The sequence below is a fragment of the Eretmochelys imbricata genome, chromosome 1 (genome assembly GCF_965152235.1).
Source record: "Eretmochelys imbricata isolate rEreImb1 chromosome 1, rEreImb1.hap1, whole genome shotgun sequence".
NCBI classification, from domain to species: Eukaryota; Metazoa; Chordata; order Testudines; family Cheloniidae; genus Eretmochelys; species Eretmochelys imbricata.
In genome coordinates, this window is record NC_135572.1 from 118,227,363 (window position 1) to 118,243,190 (window position 15,828).

General features: G+C 40.6%; 1 protein-coding gene across 1 annotated transcript in view; it reads right to left on the reverse strand.

Moving 5' to 3' along the window:
* Positions 1-4,299: 4,299 nt before the first annotated feature.
* LOC144258956 (interleukin-1 receptor-like 2) overlaps positions 4,300-15,828 on the reverse strand; it is a 34,772-nt gene continuing 23,243 nt past the window's right edge. Inside the window, 6 exon segments of the mRNA XM_077807101.1 lie at positions 4,300-4,728; positions 8,945-9,112; positions 11,252-11,278; positions 11,281-11,394; positions 12,070-12,206; positions 14,278-14,401. Of these exon segments, the coding sequence (XP_077663227.1) occupies positions 4,340-4,728; positions 8,945-9,112; positions 11,252-11,278; positions 11,281-11,394; positions 12,070-12,206; positions 14,278-14,401 (959 nt within the window). The 3' untranslated portion in view covers positions 4,300-4,339.

The following is a 15,828-nucleotide window of genomic DNA, read 5'->3' on the forward strand; positions in this document are numbered from 1 at the left end:
AAAGATAGACTTCTCCTTATAGTTAAGTAGTAATCAAAAATCAAAGTGTAAAGGGAATATATAAAGTCACAGTTTCCTAAGCTGGTTCTAAATACTTGCATACAAAACCAGTGAGCTTCACTCTCACGTCCCAAGTTGCCTCTGACCTCTTCACTCTGATTCTTTATTCCACTTTCTATTTTTAAATGACAGTTCTCTTACAGAAACACACCACCCTCCTACCAATACACCCACTCCATTATTGCAGCATAAAAAGGAGTGTAAGGAAGGAAAGAAAATGAGGTAATACCTCCAGCAATAGAAGGCTACCCCTGTAGCCAGCCAAAACACTCTGAAAATGCAGAGGTACAGAGGCACAACTTGCAAGTGATGGTGCTTTGGTAAATGTACAGTGCTACAACAGTTCTTCTAGTAGAACGTCATCATTCATTTCCTGGCCCCACTCTGACCTCACTCCAGAAGTTTATATCTTTTCCCCTAGGTAACTGGAACTTTTACTTGTGGCATATTCCTTTTTCAAAAAAAGCCTACATTTGTTAAATGTACATTCACGTGTAAGTTTGTGTAGAGAAATGTGTTTTCCTTTTTAGGCCATATTTGCTTGCAGAAAAAGTGTTTGTAAGACAGTCCAAAAGTACCCAAAAAGAGGAGATGGTGAAGATAAATATTAACAAAGCTCAGTAATGTCTCGGTTTCAACATCAAACGTTTCATTTTAAAGAAGGATAACAAGCTAGATAAGAAACTATCTAGTTTTAACAGTATTAGGGCTGAATCTCTCACCTTAAAAATAAAGATTTAGTTGAAAACAAGAAAAAGAGTTTACTAGTAATGATACTACTACTAAGCATTTGTATGGCACTTTATATATCTTTACAGCTCTGTATACTTAACTCTCAACACCCCTAAGGTAAGTTAGGCATTGTTACCTCTTTACATTGGGGGAATACAGAGGGTGAAATCCTGACCCCATTTAAGTCAAGGGCAAAACTCCCATTGATTTCAATAGGTCCAGGATTTCACCCAGAATAGCTTGTCTATGGCTGTGCCTCAAAGCAGGGCAGTGCCAAATTCAGAAGTCAGGAGTCCAAGTCTCGCAGTCCACTAGATCATATTGATTAACTAAGTTCAGTAAGTGGAATGAAGTGTTCTATATTAAAATCAAAACTTCTCCACGTTGGCCTCAAGTGAACACACACACCAACTCCCCCCACTTCCTCCCCCTACAATCAAAACGTGAATAAAGAAAATCTGTACTCTCTTATTTCTAATGTAAGGTCAGTATTGAACTCAAATCTTCATGTGTCTGGAAAAAAATTAAGACTTCTGGAACACCATATTACAGATACCTCTTAGTTGTTAGACTAATCATATTCCTAGGCTACATGAGTCTAAAGAAATACAAGAGAGGCACAATAGGCCTCAATCCTGCAATACTATCCCTGCAAGCAAGGCTTTATGCCTATGCAGAGCCCCAGTAAAGTCTGAGTCCAACTGTACGCATTTCATCACAGGATCAGGGCCACAATTAGTCAGAGATACAAAGTTTCAAAAAGACAACTTTACCTTGTAAAAATTATTCTATTATGTACCTGTGTATGATGCACTAAACACATACTATTATTTTAGCACATTTCTAATGAGAACAGGTAAATGCAAGTAACAAAAAACAAGCATGTACTTTTGATCACATTCTTAGAGTTTTACTGAGTAAAAAATATTTGCACCTGTTTAAACCAAATGGTTACATAAACAAAGTGACTAAAACACAGAAATATAACTTTTAATACTAGGTCAGGCTGATGATTTGGTTGCACTGCTATTCTACCTCAAGCAGAGGTCAGTACCTGAGGCTCGGAGAAAACCTCAAAATAAACATATCCAATTGCGCAATGCTATAGATGGAAAATATTTCTTCTGATAGCACCACCATTCCCATTCTATTCAAACAATAGTCCGGAGGTTTTATTACATTTTTCTAATTATCTTAAAAATATGTACATTAGAGAGAGAGAGACTGATTTCATTGACTGATACAAATACAATTTACCATATGTAAAATATAGACACTGAACATTTATAAGCACAGTTCTTTGACTCAGTGATATAATTCCTTCCTTTTGTTGCTGAACCTGAGAGCACACAAAGTTCATATTTCCCCTAACCCATCTTTGATCACAGCCAATTACAAAAACGTATTGCTGCACTTCCTAGTATACAAACCATACTTATCAGACCCTGAGCAAGTTACTTTATTAAGCAGTATTACAAAAGAATTGATCCTGCAGTCAATGCACTGTCTTCTGTGAAGATTCATATATGTAGAGTCAATACTTCTAGGAGCTGGATTTGTTAATTTCAAACCAATTACAGATTTAATATCAAGAGTCAGAGCCCTTCTTTTACATAGCCAACTTCTATCTGCATTGAGAGTCCTCCTTGTCACAGGCCCCTAGGCAAGCAAGCACTTACACATGCTTAACTGTTTTTGCAAGTAGTCCCATTATAATCATGGGGCCTTAAGCATTAGTTTCAGAGTGAAATAACCTTTTCTGGTTAATTTAGAAGACAACCGGTAGATCCACAGGTCAGTGTAGTATCCATAAATTTAGATATTCGATATTTGATCTCCCAAATTTTACCAGTTTTCCCTGGCCCGCCCTACAGGTTGTCATTTCTCACATGACCAATGTGCACTGTGCAATTCTACTCTTCATTTCAAGAACATGATTTTTTCCTATCATTTACAAAAATACAAAATTTCCTTCCAGTGAAAGGAAGGATACATTGACTAGATTGTTGTTGTAAATCCCTGTATCTTAAACATATCCCAAGCTCTTGTGGTCCTCTCCAGGGCAGACTAATTTCTTAGCAGTTGTAGTCAGAACACTTGGATAACTATACACAGACAACTCTATTACAACCTGCAAACATTAAATCCTCTGCTGTGCCAGGAAAGGTCAATGAAAATCTTGCCTCCTTTTCTCAAAAAGGTATCATTTCTAAAACTTGCCACCTCTCCTGGCCAGCAGCCTCTGTGTGGTAGTCCGGTTCAACATCAGTCTCATATGGTTAACAATACACAGCTGCTTCAAAAGGATTATATTTTCCACAAAACTGTAATAGGCTTTAGCAGTCTTTATAATTTATGCAAGAGGAAATTATACCATCAAATCCCTGCAGTTTGCTTCAAAAATTGACCCAAAACAGTACTGGAAATGTATTAAAGATCAGCTGCAACTATGGCATATATTTTCTTAAAAACAAACAAAAAAAACCCCGCACTTGCCCCATTAACTTAATATTTATATCTGACCAATATTAAACACACTGCTATCACTTCTCATCAATTCTTAGATGTTGGGAGATGGAAGAGACTTATTTGATCACCAAGGCTGTCCTTCTGCCAGGTCACTGACTGTTCGGTACAGTACATTTTGTAATGCTTCTAGTGAATCTCATTGGATTAGGTTGTATCATTTTACGCATGGATTTCCAGCCTTCATACGTTTACTTTGTTCTCCTTCGTGCTTGCCTCGTACCCCAAATTAGTATTATCGGTGAAGTAATTTAACATTTTACAGCTGTTTAATCCTTTGCCCCTCTTCCAGATCATTTAAAGTATGTTCAGTAACATTATGCTTAAAAACTAATCACCGTGGCATCTTTCAACTGAACTGCCTCCATCTTTCAAACTGTTCAGATTCATCTAAAAACGTATTTGCTGGGACTTGAAGATCTACAATTCAGAGTAAGATGAGCTTTTGCAGGATACGCATGGCAATGTCTGATCGTGCTTGGTGGCAGGGTGAAGAGGGTCTAACCTGGGTGGACTGAATAAGTTAGTGATAAAGAACAGATTAATGAACTACACTTCTAACTACTGCAATTGTATCACCTAGGATAAAGACATAATATATCACTAATAAAACTTAGAATATAAATCTGGACCCAGTTAACATAAAAGATACCTGAATGTTCATTATACTTAATCTGCTTTAATTCAGTTTTTTTCCCCTAGAAACACACTGTTCAAAAAGGGTCTGAAAAGTGTCCTTTCAAAAGCTTATTTCTTCTGCTGTGTTTGGGGCTTCTTTTCTGATGTCATCATTCTAATATTGTCATTAATATAACATTGAAGGAATACTACTGTGTGTCCTGCTGGCTAGCTCTGCACAGTGGAATGATAATTAATTAGTTTTCTCTAACCTGTGAATGCAATCCTGAAAGGCTTTAAGTGAAATCATCCATTTACCATGTACACAATCAGCATTATAATAAAATCCATTAAAACAGCATTAGAAATGGAGCTGCCCAGGGCCATTAAAGTGACATATGCCTCATCTTTCTGTGGTTTGAAAGCTGTTCAAGGTTGTTGGCAGCAAGTGTAGTTCTGAAGAAGTTGGACATCTGGATGGCATTTGGTATCTGACATTTTTCCAAAATTTTGTATTTGCTGAATAGGATTTCTCTGTGAAGTCCCCTTTCCATCTGATGGCACCATGCTTTTGTTTAATGTATTTGATTGATTCTGGCATGTTCGTATAGTTCTTTATTTTATCTAGCTCAGTCAGAATAACTTTAATTCCATCCTGGACAAGAGCATTGTACACAACCAGTTGCTGTTCGAAGATATCCTCTAATAAACTGCAACTTGATGATTCTGGTACTAATACAATTATAAGCCTTCTGCTTTGTTTAATGGTTTCATCAACAACACTGACCACAGCTGTAAAAGACACACAGAATGACTGATTAACTTTTAGCTCATACAAAAGAATCTCTCTCCCCCCATTAAAAATAGATATTTACTTTTTCTTATGTCAGCATAATTAAAGTGGCAAAACCCCTCTAATATATACACAGTTATACTGATATAAAGTGTCTATGCCAGCATAGCATATTCCAGTAGAGAAGCAAAATAAGCTATACACACACTTTTATACACATATAATTGTGTCAACATTAGAGAGGTTTTTGGTGGCAAGAAAACCATACACCTTACCAACATAGCTATGCTGGTAACATTTTTAGATGTGCACTCTAGGCCACACTTTTATGATACACCTGATTTTTTTGTTTTTGTTTTTAATCCATGCAAAATTACTTACCTTACAGTAACTGAAGGTTCTTTAAGATGTGCGGCCCCTATCTGTATTCTACTGTGGCTACGCATATTTTGCATGCATCCAGAGCTGGAGAATTTTGAAAGCAGTGTCCGCTGGTCCGCACATGTGCCGTGGCTCACCTTGTGCCACCGACCGAGGAGATAAAGAGCGGGGTGGACCAACTGCTTCTCCAGTTCCTTCTCCACAGGGCCGTCCTTACCCATACGCAAAGTAAGCAGCTGCATAGGGCACCAGGAAATTTGGGGCACCAAACTTCCTGGTGCCCTGCGCAGCCGCGTGCTGCTCCAGCCCCTGCTCCACCTCTTCCCCATGGCCCCACACCTGCTCCGCCTCCCTGCTCCACCCCCACTCCTCTGAGGACTCTGCAGCAGGGCTGGGCCTGCACTCACCAGCGGCGGGAAGTGCAGCGACCTGGACCCAGCCGTGCTGCCAGTGAGTGCTGGGGGGGCGGGTCCCACCTGCCCCCCAAGCCAGCCTTGCCTCCCCGCAGAGGCCTGGTGCCAGGCCCTCCTCCCCCAAGCGGAGGACTGGGGCCCCACAACCACCGCCCCCCCCTACGGGGGAGCTGCATAGGGTCCCAGAATAGCTAGGGATGGCCCTGCTTCTCCACCGCAAATCACAGAAGATCCAAAGCAGAGGGGAAGGAGGACAGGTAGAGGAATACAGATAGGACTATACATCTTGAAGAATTTCCAGTTACTAAAAGGTAAGTAACTTTCTCTTCAAGTGCTGGTCCCTATGGGCGTTCACTGTGGGTGACTGACACGCAGTACTCAGATAGGAAGAGGGTGAGAGGTTGTAGATGGCAGAGCCAAATGAAGGACTGTGATTCCAAAAGATGTATCGGCAGAGGAGTCCTGTACCAAGGCATAGTGTCTCACAAACGTGGATGGAGCCCCTTGTAACTGCTTTGCAGGTATAAAGTAGCAGCATCTCTTGAAGTGATGCCAGAGATGCTGTTTGCACTCTTGTGGAATGAGCTCTTACCCTATGTGTGTGTGTGTGGGGGGAATTAAACAGTCAGAGATCCATTTTGGGATTCTTTGAGAGGATATAGTATGACCCCAGTATGTCAAGTAAAACCCCCACCCTTGGTACTAAAGAGCAACCTTCTCTATTGCTTCCCACTGAAAGAGGGATTCCACTTTGAGAATCTTAGCATGAGAGTGGCCCCCAAGAGGGGGTGAGGAAGGAAGTTTTGGAGGGGGAAGGGACATAAACTCTATCGTACAGACAGAATGGATGATGTTCAGCACCCATTTATCCACTGTACTCCAGCTGTTGAAAAAGAGTGCTAAACAACCCCAAAAGGTGTGTGGGAGTAGGGAGATGTTGGACTTAGTGGTCTGCAGGTGACAGATTGCGATCTGGTGCCAACGGAGCCCTAGACTTGTAGGTTTCCTTGTCATAGCTCTAAGACATAGGACTTACTAGGTTTTCTGGGGCTGAGCTTATAGACTTGCTCGGTTTAGACAGGGCTGAATCTGACTTCTTCAAAGAGGATTTGGAAAAGGACTTAGCCTAATGCTCATGAGAATGCTCCCTACTCTCCCAACAAGACCCATCAAGGGATCTGTGGGGATAGACTTCTTGGTCCTGAGTCAGACTTCATGGCAGGAGGTGCACTCTTTTCAGAATCAGGCTGATCCAGGCTGGGGGACTCCCCCACCCCCAGCATACGTCTGATTGCTGCCTCATGGCATTTTCCATTAGGTGCTTCCTGTGGCAAAGTTCCTGCCCTTGCCATGATGTGGACTCCCCCAAGGCAGCACATGCAGTATTGGTGGTCGTCACTGACTGAGAAGGATTGCAGGGAGGAAGCACAAATTTTGAAGCCCAGAGTTCTGGGCATAGTCCAGTACCCAAATTGGGGGGGTGGTGGGGTGCCCTCCAGGTCGGGAGAGACTGACTAAATAACCAGAAAACATTAAAACTATCAGATAAAAACTTTAAAATTCTAGAACTATAAAAACTATTGACAGATATCTATTAATAAATAAAAGAGAAAGCCAAAGCTTTGGACTCTAGAGATTCTGAGCTGGACCATGGTGAGAAGGATATGGAGACGCAGTCGGTCCGTCTTGCCCTTTACCTCCTCAGTCAGAGGCATGAGGTAAGCCTCGGGGCATGTGTGTGTGGACCAACAGACACTGCTTTCGAAGTTCTCTGGCTCTGGGTGCATGGAGTGAATGCATATCCACAGTGGAATACACATAGGGGCCAGCACTCGAAGAATAATGTTTATTGCTACTTTTCACTACCCCAGATGAAAATCAATTAAAAATGTTACTAAAAACAAATTCTCTCTATTAAAGATTTCTTTCAGAAATATGAATTCTACAATTATAACTAGTAACAAAAAAAATCCATTTTGCTTTATAGCCATATTTCAAAATCAATTACCTCAGAAGCAATTTTTTATTCTGATGTTTTAATATAAATGTAAATATACAGTACAAAATAAGAACATGTTAACAGTGAAAAAATGTCTTTTCTATAGTAAGCAAATGGGATAGTGCAGAAGTATTAGAAAGAACAAACATCCAGTACCAACTGGTTAGGTTTTATTGTACTAAAACCAATCAACTTCTTGATGTTCTATATCATACCAGATCTCTCGCTCTCTCTGAGATCACTAGCAGATTAGCCTTTCCTCCCTCCCAGAGCACTGCTCTTACCTTTAAGACTAGGAAAAGTGGAACAAGAAAGAGTTGCTCCTATGATGCCAAAAACACTCTATTCCGAACTCTGCCCACAGACATATTGCAGAGAGATTTAGGAGCAGAGTGCCACCTAGTGGGAGATGTGTAAAGCCCATCACATGGGAGCACAAGCAGCAGCAGTCTCATGTTATCTACAGGGTATGGGGAAAAGGTGGAGTATGTCACAGGGAAAGGTGAAAAGGGTAAGTGGAAGCAAACTTCACTGAACATTCTCAGAAAGAGGCAAAGATACCCAAAATTTCAAGGGTTTGTCTGTATTGTGGGGCAAGTGGGGCCAGCAATGAAGTTCCCCCTACAAACAAAATGGTGCAACTGAAGGATCCATGGAGGAGATGAAAAAATGAAAGGGAAACATGAGATGGGGGAAGAGGAAATAAAGAGAGAAAGGAAAATCAAATCTGAAATGAAAGGAAATGAGGGATCGGGGAAGACTGCAGAGGAGGGACAACAGGACAAAAAACATTGGAGAGAGAGAGAAAACCAGAGATGGGATAACAAAAATATGAAACCAATACAAGAATCAGATAGAAGAGGAGAGTATATCCTGCCAGGACCAATGCTTTTGGTCAGTCACACGTAGGACACAGTGCTAGAACCAGCCCTTCTTGAAGCACTGAGAATTCAGGGACTATGGGGAATGCTGCCAATACTTAACCTGAAGCAGGAATTAAGAGAAGATTGGGTGTGAAGTATTACATGAATTTTGCTTGGGAGAGGAACCCTGAACCTTCCCCTTTCTAGGTGTAGTATCCAAAACCTTTAGGCAAGCTATTCTCTTCCCTTGACCTCTCTCTACTGAAGTTCAGCTTGGAGACACATTGGGTTTTGTTGCCAAGTGGCCGCCTCTCCTCCCACTAGTAGTTCCATTCCAACCTAGTTCCAATTTAAAATATTTCAGAGCATCCATATTTCGGAAATTACTATTATAAAAATTGTTGCCTTAATCTCCTGCCTCTGTGTCATGATGTGACCCATGGGACCACAGTGATGTAAAACTTTCCTACCCTGCTCTAGTATTTAAAGAGAATGATGAAAAAACTCACCCAGTTCTACTTTAAAGGCAATGAGAGAATACCATGATTTTTCATTTTACCTTTTCCTGGTAGATCATCTCTTCCAAGTATAAACAGATTATATCCACACTGTCTCTCTAAGACCTCAGGAAGCAGCGTTAGCACAAAGTTATCTGGTGGGTAGATGCAATCTACTTTGTTGATTTTTGGATACAATACATATGCATCATAGATCTTCCCATCTGAAACTGAACAAGACAGAAGCAGTGAGATTTGTAAGACAAAAATTATTTTAAAGGAAGAAGAATATTTTCTCACCTTTTCTAGTTTAAACTTTATTGCATGAGTTAATTGTTTGAATAGAACATACAAATAACCACAGGTTAATAATAAAGTAATCTTTGTTAAATGCTGCAAAAAATACCACCATAATTAATTGCATTTAATTATTCAGGCAAATTTAAAAATTGTCCAAATTTACTATTTTACTACCTATCTAGAATGAAAAATACTAAGAGTTGCAGGGCTGGCTAGAAGTTCTTCACTGCTGCCTTAGCACAGTGGTTCTCAACCAGGGGTATGCGCATCCCTGAGAGTACTCAGAGGTCTTCCAGGGGGTACATCAACTCATCTAGATATTTGCCTAGTTTAACAACAGGCTACATAAAAAAGCACTAGCTAAGTCAGTACAAACTAAAATTTCATACAGACAAGGACTTGTTTATACTGCTCTATATACTATATCAGCGATCCTCAAACTGGGAGTTCATTTCAATGGGATCTCCCGAGCCAGCGTTAGACTCACTGGGGCCCAGGGCAGAAAGCCGAAGCTCAAGCCCTACCATGCGGTGATGAAGCCGAAGCCAGAGTTTTTAACTGAGGTGAAACGTGGGGTATGCAAGACAAATCAGACCCCTGAAAGTGGAACAGTCATCTGGAAAGGCTGAGAACTACCCTGATTTCTGTTTTAACACTGAGCAATAAACTACCTTATCACATTGTCACCTTGTCAATGTAGCTCTTGCAGCAGTAGCTCTTGGTGACATCAGCCTTTCATTACAAGACTTGCTCTGCAGATATAAGTATTCTGTAGTATGCATGTCTCGCAGTTAGAAAGAGTTTCCCTGCAAAGCAGAGAGCAGATAAACCTTTTTTCAGGTTTATGTTTCTAGCAGATTTACATATCTGCTTTACTACCTACACGAGCCAACATCTGATAGCTTACATATATAAGGCATTTCACACCCTCTGTTCAAAGTGCATCTAAGCCCAGATTTTAAAACAGCAGACTTCCTTTTTTGATGGAGCACATTTTGCACTTTCAAAGACTGCACCCATATTTTTTTTCACCTTCAGCGAATCGTAGTTTCACATCTTACAGTTAAAATTATAATGTTTTCCAACAAGCACACTTTCTCCCATCCTGTCCTTATGCCTCATAGGAGAGCCATATCAATATCTACAAAAGTACTGCATTGCCCTCCTTCAAACCCCTCCATCTCTGTTATGATACTTACACTGGACAATGATTAGAATAGCGGTGTTCTGTGACCACTGCTTATCATGCTAACCAGTATCATTCCATTGGTACCTTGTGTTCCCCTTCACTGTTCATCATATCCACCTGTTGTCTATGGAGTCTTAAACTGTAAACTATTCAGTGCAGAGATGATCATCATTTTGCTATATGTTTGTACAGAGCCTAGCACAAGAGGTCTCTGGGCTTCTCGGTACTATCACAATACAAATAAAAATGACACCACTAAGGGTACGTCTTCACTACCTGCCGGATCGATCTATCGGGGATCGATTTATCAAGTCTCGTCTAGACGCGATAAATCAATCCCCGAATTGACGCCTGTACACCACCTTGGCAGGAGGAGTAAGCGGCGTAGATCAGGGAGCCACCGCGGTCGACTTGCCGCCATGAGGACGGCCAGGTAAGTCGAAATAAGATACTTTGAATTCAGCTAGGCGAACAGCATAGCTGAAGTTGCGTATCTTAGTTCGAACCACCTCCCCCGCAGTGTAGCCCAGGCCTAAGATGGCCATACTGAAGTACTTCAGCATCTAAAAGAGAGGATTTGCACTCTTAACTGACTGTGTGTAAAATACATTGGAAAAGACTGTGTCTGCAAAAAAGGACACTGAGTAGAAGCCCTTTTAAAAATCTGGTACTCAATCTTTTCATCATCCATATTGCAAACACAACACAACACACAGACGGAAATTCCAAACAAGCTTGCTCATTCAGGGACATTTCCTGCATCTGCTCCCCCTTAAAAAGGCTACACAAAATAAATGTAGCTTCTTATTCACTTAAGAATTCTTAATGAATCCTGGGATTTTATGCCATGTACATAAGCTATATGGCTATACACACCTACCTTCTTTACTCAGAAAAGGACGACAGATTTTCGATACCAGAGCACAATGTCAACCTTGAAATACTTGTAGATTAATATGACAACAACTATTACAAACACTGGTGCAAGGAGTCCTCCAGTCAAGTATCCTTGAAAATTTCGAACTACATCAGCAAAGGAAAAATATGTAATATATTGAAGTGGTAGCACTGGTCAAGTTAGGAACATTCAAACAAAATTGTGTAGAATTCTGAAATTAGAGCCCTTTTAAGCTGCCTAAAGACAGTTATAACTGTGAATAATTGATAACAAAAATCTGACATCTCTCTCCTCTTTTTCTGTTCATGAATTATCTGCAAACTGATTGTGATTTTCTTGAATGTATTCATTATTCCAAATAATTGATGACAAATAATTCTAGTTCTACAGCTTGTTTGTAAGCAGTTCATTGAAGGTATTCAATACTTGAAATTTATGCTGTCTTGACTGGACACATGGAAACACAGAACGCTTGGTTCTCTGGCTGGAGAAGCACCACTTTCAGAACCAGATGTCTGGTGCAAATTCAGAATTTGCTTTTCCTTATGTATTCTATTCCATCTGCCTTACCGCTGATGTTTTGGTGAATAATCCGATCAGTAAATCTATAGTAACTCCTTTGACATTAATTAAGCTACTCCATGATTTACAATGATTTTATAGCCTCTTTCCTGCCCATTATCCCAAATTTTCACACACCCTTTGTCTGTCCCTTTTCAAAGTGTTCCCCTCATCTCTTTTTTAAATTAAGTCCTGACTACAAGAGCAGTTCAGAACATTATTAAGACTGAAGGCCTGACCTGACTGTCTTAATGCAATGTAGGCTGCAACTTCACCGGCATGACACACAAACTGACGTCCATAATCCTCCTGCTTCACTTCTGTGATGCTGAGTGTCACTGTAGAGAATAAGCACCCATCGGGAAAAGAATCTTCTCTATCCAAAAAGGTAGTGAATAATTAAAATAATAAAAGTGGCATTAGGCAGGTTCCTTCATTTGAAAACAAAACAGGACAATGGTTATATTTTATCTTCAGACATGTCTGAAATGTGCCTGAATCTTTTCAAAACAGACGGATATCTGGAGTCTATGATTATAAATTATCTGAATTATAGATGTACCTCGCAGATCCAGTCAAGAGCATGGCCTCATGTGTAGACACATAGTGAGATAGCACTAGGAGCTCTCAATCAAAATAGACTATATTTACATACATGTAAGAATCTTATTCATGCTATCATTGCCCAGTGAGAAAGACATGAGGCAATTCTATGACAGTGCTGCCAACTCTCATATTTCAAACAATCGATTTGTAAGCATATAGAGGATAAGACAGTGATAAGTAATAGCCAACTTGGATTTGTCAAGAACAAACCATACCAAACCAACCTAATTTCCTTCTTTGACAAGGTTACTGACAAAGTGGATAAAGGGAAAGCAGTAGACATAATTGAGTATGAGCCAACAATGTGATGCAGTTGCAAAAAAGGCTAATATTCCAGGGTGCATCAACACGAGTGTTGTATGTAAGTGACAGGAGCTAATTGTTCCACACTACTTGGCACTGGGGAGGCCTCAGCTGGAATACTGTATCCAGTTTGGGGAGCCACACTTTGAGAAAGATGTGGACAATTTGAAGAAAGCCCACAAAAAACAATAAAAGGTTTAGAAAACACGGCCGATGAAGAAAGGTTAAAAAAACACCGGGATATGTTTAGTCTTGAGAAAGTAAGACTGAGGTGGGATCTGGTAGCAGTCTTCAAAACACAGTCAGGGCTGTTACAAAGGGGATGCTGAGCAATTGTACCCCTTGCCCGCTGAAGCTACGATAAGTAGTAATTGGCTTAATCTTCAGCAAAGGAGATTGAGGTTAGATAGTAGGAAAACCTTCTATTTGTATATTAGGTAAGTACTGGAATAGAGTACCAAGGGAGGTTGTGGAATCCCCATCATTGGAGGATGTTAACAACAGATTAGACAAACACCTGTCTGGGATGGTCTAGGTTAGTGGTGGGCAACCTGCGGACCGCATGTGGCCTGTCAGGGTAATCCCGCTGGCAGGCCACCAGATAGATTGTTTACGTTTGCACAGCCACCCGCACCTCCTGTTGGCCAGGAACAGCAAACCGCAGCCACTGGGAGCTGCAGGTGGCCGTGCAAATGTAAGCAAACTGTCTGGCAGCCCACCAGCAGTTTACCCTGATGGGCCTCGTGTGACCTGCAGGCTGCCCACCACTGATCTAGGTCCTCCATCAGCACGGGGGGCTGCACTAGATGACCTCTCAAGGTCCCTTCCTACCCTATAATTTCTACGATTTTATTACAAAGTCTCATGATATTTGGCATTTTTCTGAAAGCCTCAGCTCATGTAACTGAATAATTTCTTGAGAATCTCAGTCTTCATTTAAAAAGAAAACATTTCTAGCCCTCATAGTTGAAGAGAAAAGCTTAAAAATCTGACCCAAGTGCACCCCAAAAACCAAAAGGCAAATAGAAAGAACCCCAAATCTATTTTTATAAATCTCATGATTTTTTGAGACAATTTTGCTATTTTGGAGAACCTAACTCATGATTTTTGACCTCTCAGGGTTGGCAAAACTGCTAGTATTCTACTTTCTAAAAAGCACATGAGGTTTCCATATGCAGCTGTTGGACAGATTTGCTTCAGTAGCTCATACTCTTAATTTTCAGGAATATTTTTCTTTGGGGGAAGGGGGAGAACCAATGCAGACTGGTGATGCTTGGGGGTTATAGCCCCTGAGTGGTGCCTTGCCCAGTGAACAGATTTTTTTGTAAAGCAATATGTTCCGAAGTATCCATGTTATTTTTTCTCCTAGACTCCATTGAAGTTTAGTAGGATACTAGTTGTCCAAATTGGTCTCTAAGAAACACAGAATTAGGATCCCTCCTGGGAAGCAAAGAAAGGCATTACAAACACTAAGGGTATTGTCATACATTGCAGTCAGTGATCAACTGATATGCATTTTTATATGCAAGTATACTTACTGATTTCCCTCTTGAACTCTTCCCATAAACAAAAAATTGACTAAAGTATTATTGACTTTCCAGGATATACCAATTGAACTATCTTTAAAACTTGATACGTTGCAGTCCACGATAACACTGGACCCTGAAAAATAGCATTAGAAAATGGCCATGAGATATCTTTTACTCTGCAAAGTCATGAGATCCACTCATGTAAAGGAACATGGGAAACATTAGCAACCAATGCCAGTAAACATCTAAAGAGTAATCTGACAGAACGAAGGAGGGAGTTTGCAGAATTATGAAGATCCCTTGTCAGACCATCAGCGTTTTACAAGCGCTAACCTAGCAAATTATAAAGAGCCCAGTAAATTAATCCCTTCAGAGAATAAATATGTTAATTCTATTTTGAACAAAATGACCATAATTGCTTCTTAAATTTGACACATCTATGGATGAAATAATGTTCTCTCAGGTTTATGGCTTCAGTGCGAAGCTTGGAAAGGTCAAAGTAGAAAATTCATAAAAGAACGAATACAAAACTCTTCCATCCACAACAATTAGGAGAGGTTTAAATATATCACAACCCTTGTCATTTTTTACATTTGGTCCAGATCAGCAGATCACTAGGACAAAATCAGTTGCTCTTTATCCTGCAAAAATTTTCTTGAAGTGTGCTGGACAGACTCTTATTGTAGAAGACAAAACATCATATTTGTTGAAAGTAGAATTCCAGAACCACTTTTTATTATGGATGGTATAGCACCAAAAGAGAACTAAATGCTTTTTCACAAAAGTATGAAGACAAGGGCTACTCCTGGGGGAATTCTGCACCTAAAAATTCTGTACACGATATTTTAAAATTCTGCAAAATTCTGAACATTTTATTTGTCAAAATAACACAGTATAAACACACCAGTTGCAATTATTTTTGGTAATTTATTTCAAAATACCTGTCAGGAAGTATGTCTGTAACAATACAGATAACAAAACAAAAAACAACAAAAAAAAAGATTCAGGAAATTTTTTTTTTTTTGACAAATAGATTCCTTAATAGGCATATTAATACAGAACTTTGAGCAATTCATTTAAACTATAACACAGAACTGTATTTCTGCACCCCAGAGAAGCAGTGCAAAGACTTGGGGGAGTCGAGGGTAACAGAGGAGATGAGGGAGCAGGAAGGAGCCTTGGATTGAACTCGTAGGGTTGTTGGGTGTGGGTGGGAAAAGTATGGAACAGTTTCTTTGGGTGGGGGGATTCTTAGGGAGTTGGGGAACCTCTCCCATGCAGACCCTGGCTGACCCCAAGTCTCTCCCCTTCAGTAAGGCACATCTACCCCCATCCCCATATAGCCCTCCTATCCCCCATCATCATATGGCGCTGGAGCCCCTTCCCATTCAGGCCCTGGCTCAATGCTGTCAGCCAACTAGCTCCTGAACCCAAGTCCCAGCCTGTGCTCCCCATTAGCCCTTCTGGACCCCAGTCCATGACCCTCCCAGCAACCCCATATGCCCCACTCTGGCTCCACCAGCAGGCTGCTGTAATGAACACAGCTGACTGCTAGCTGTT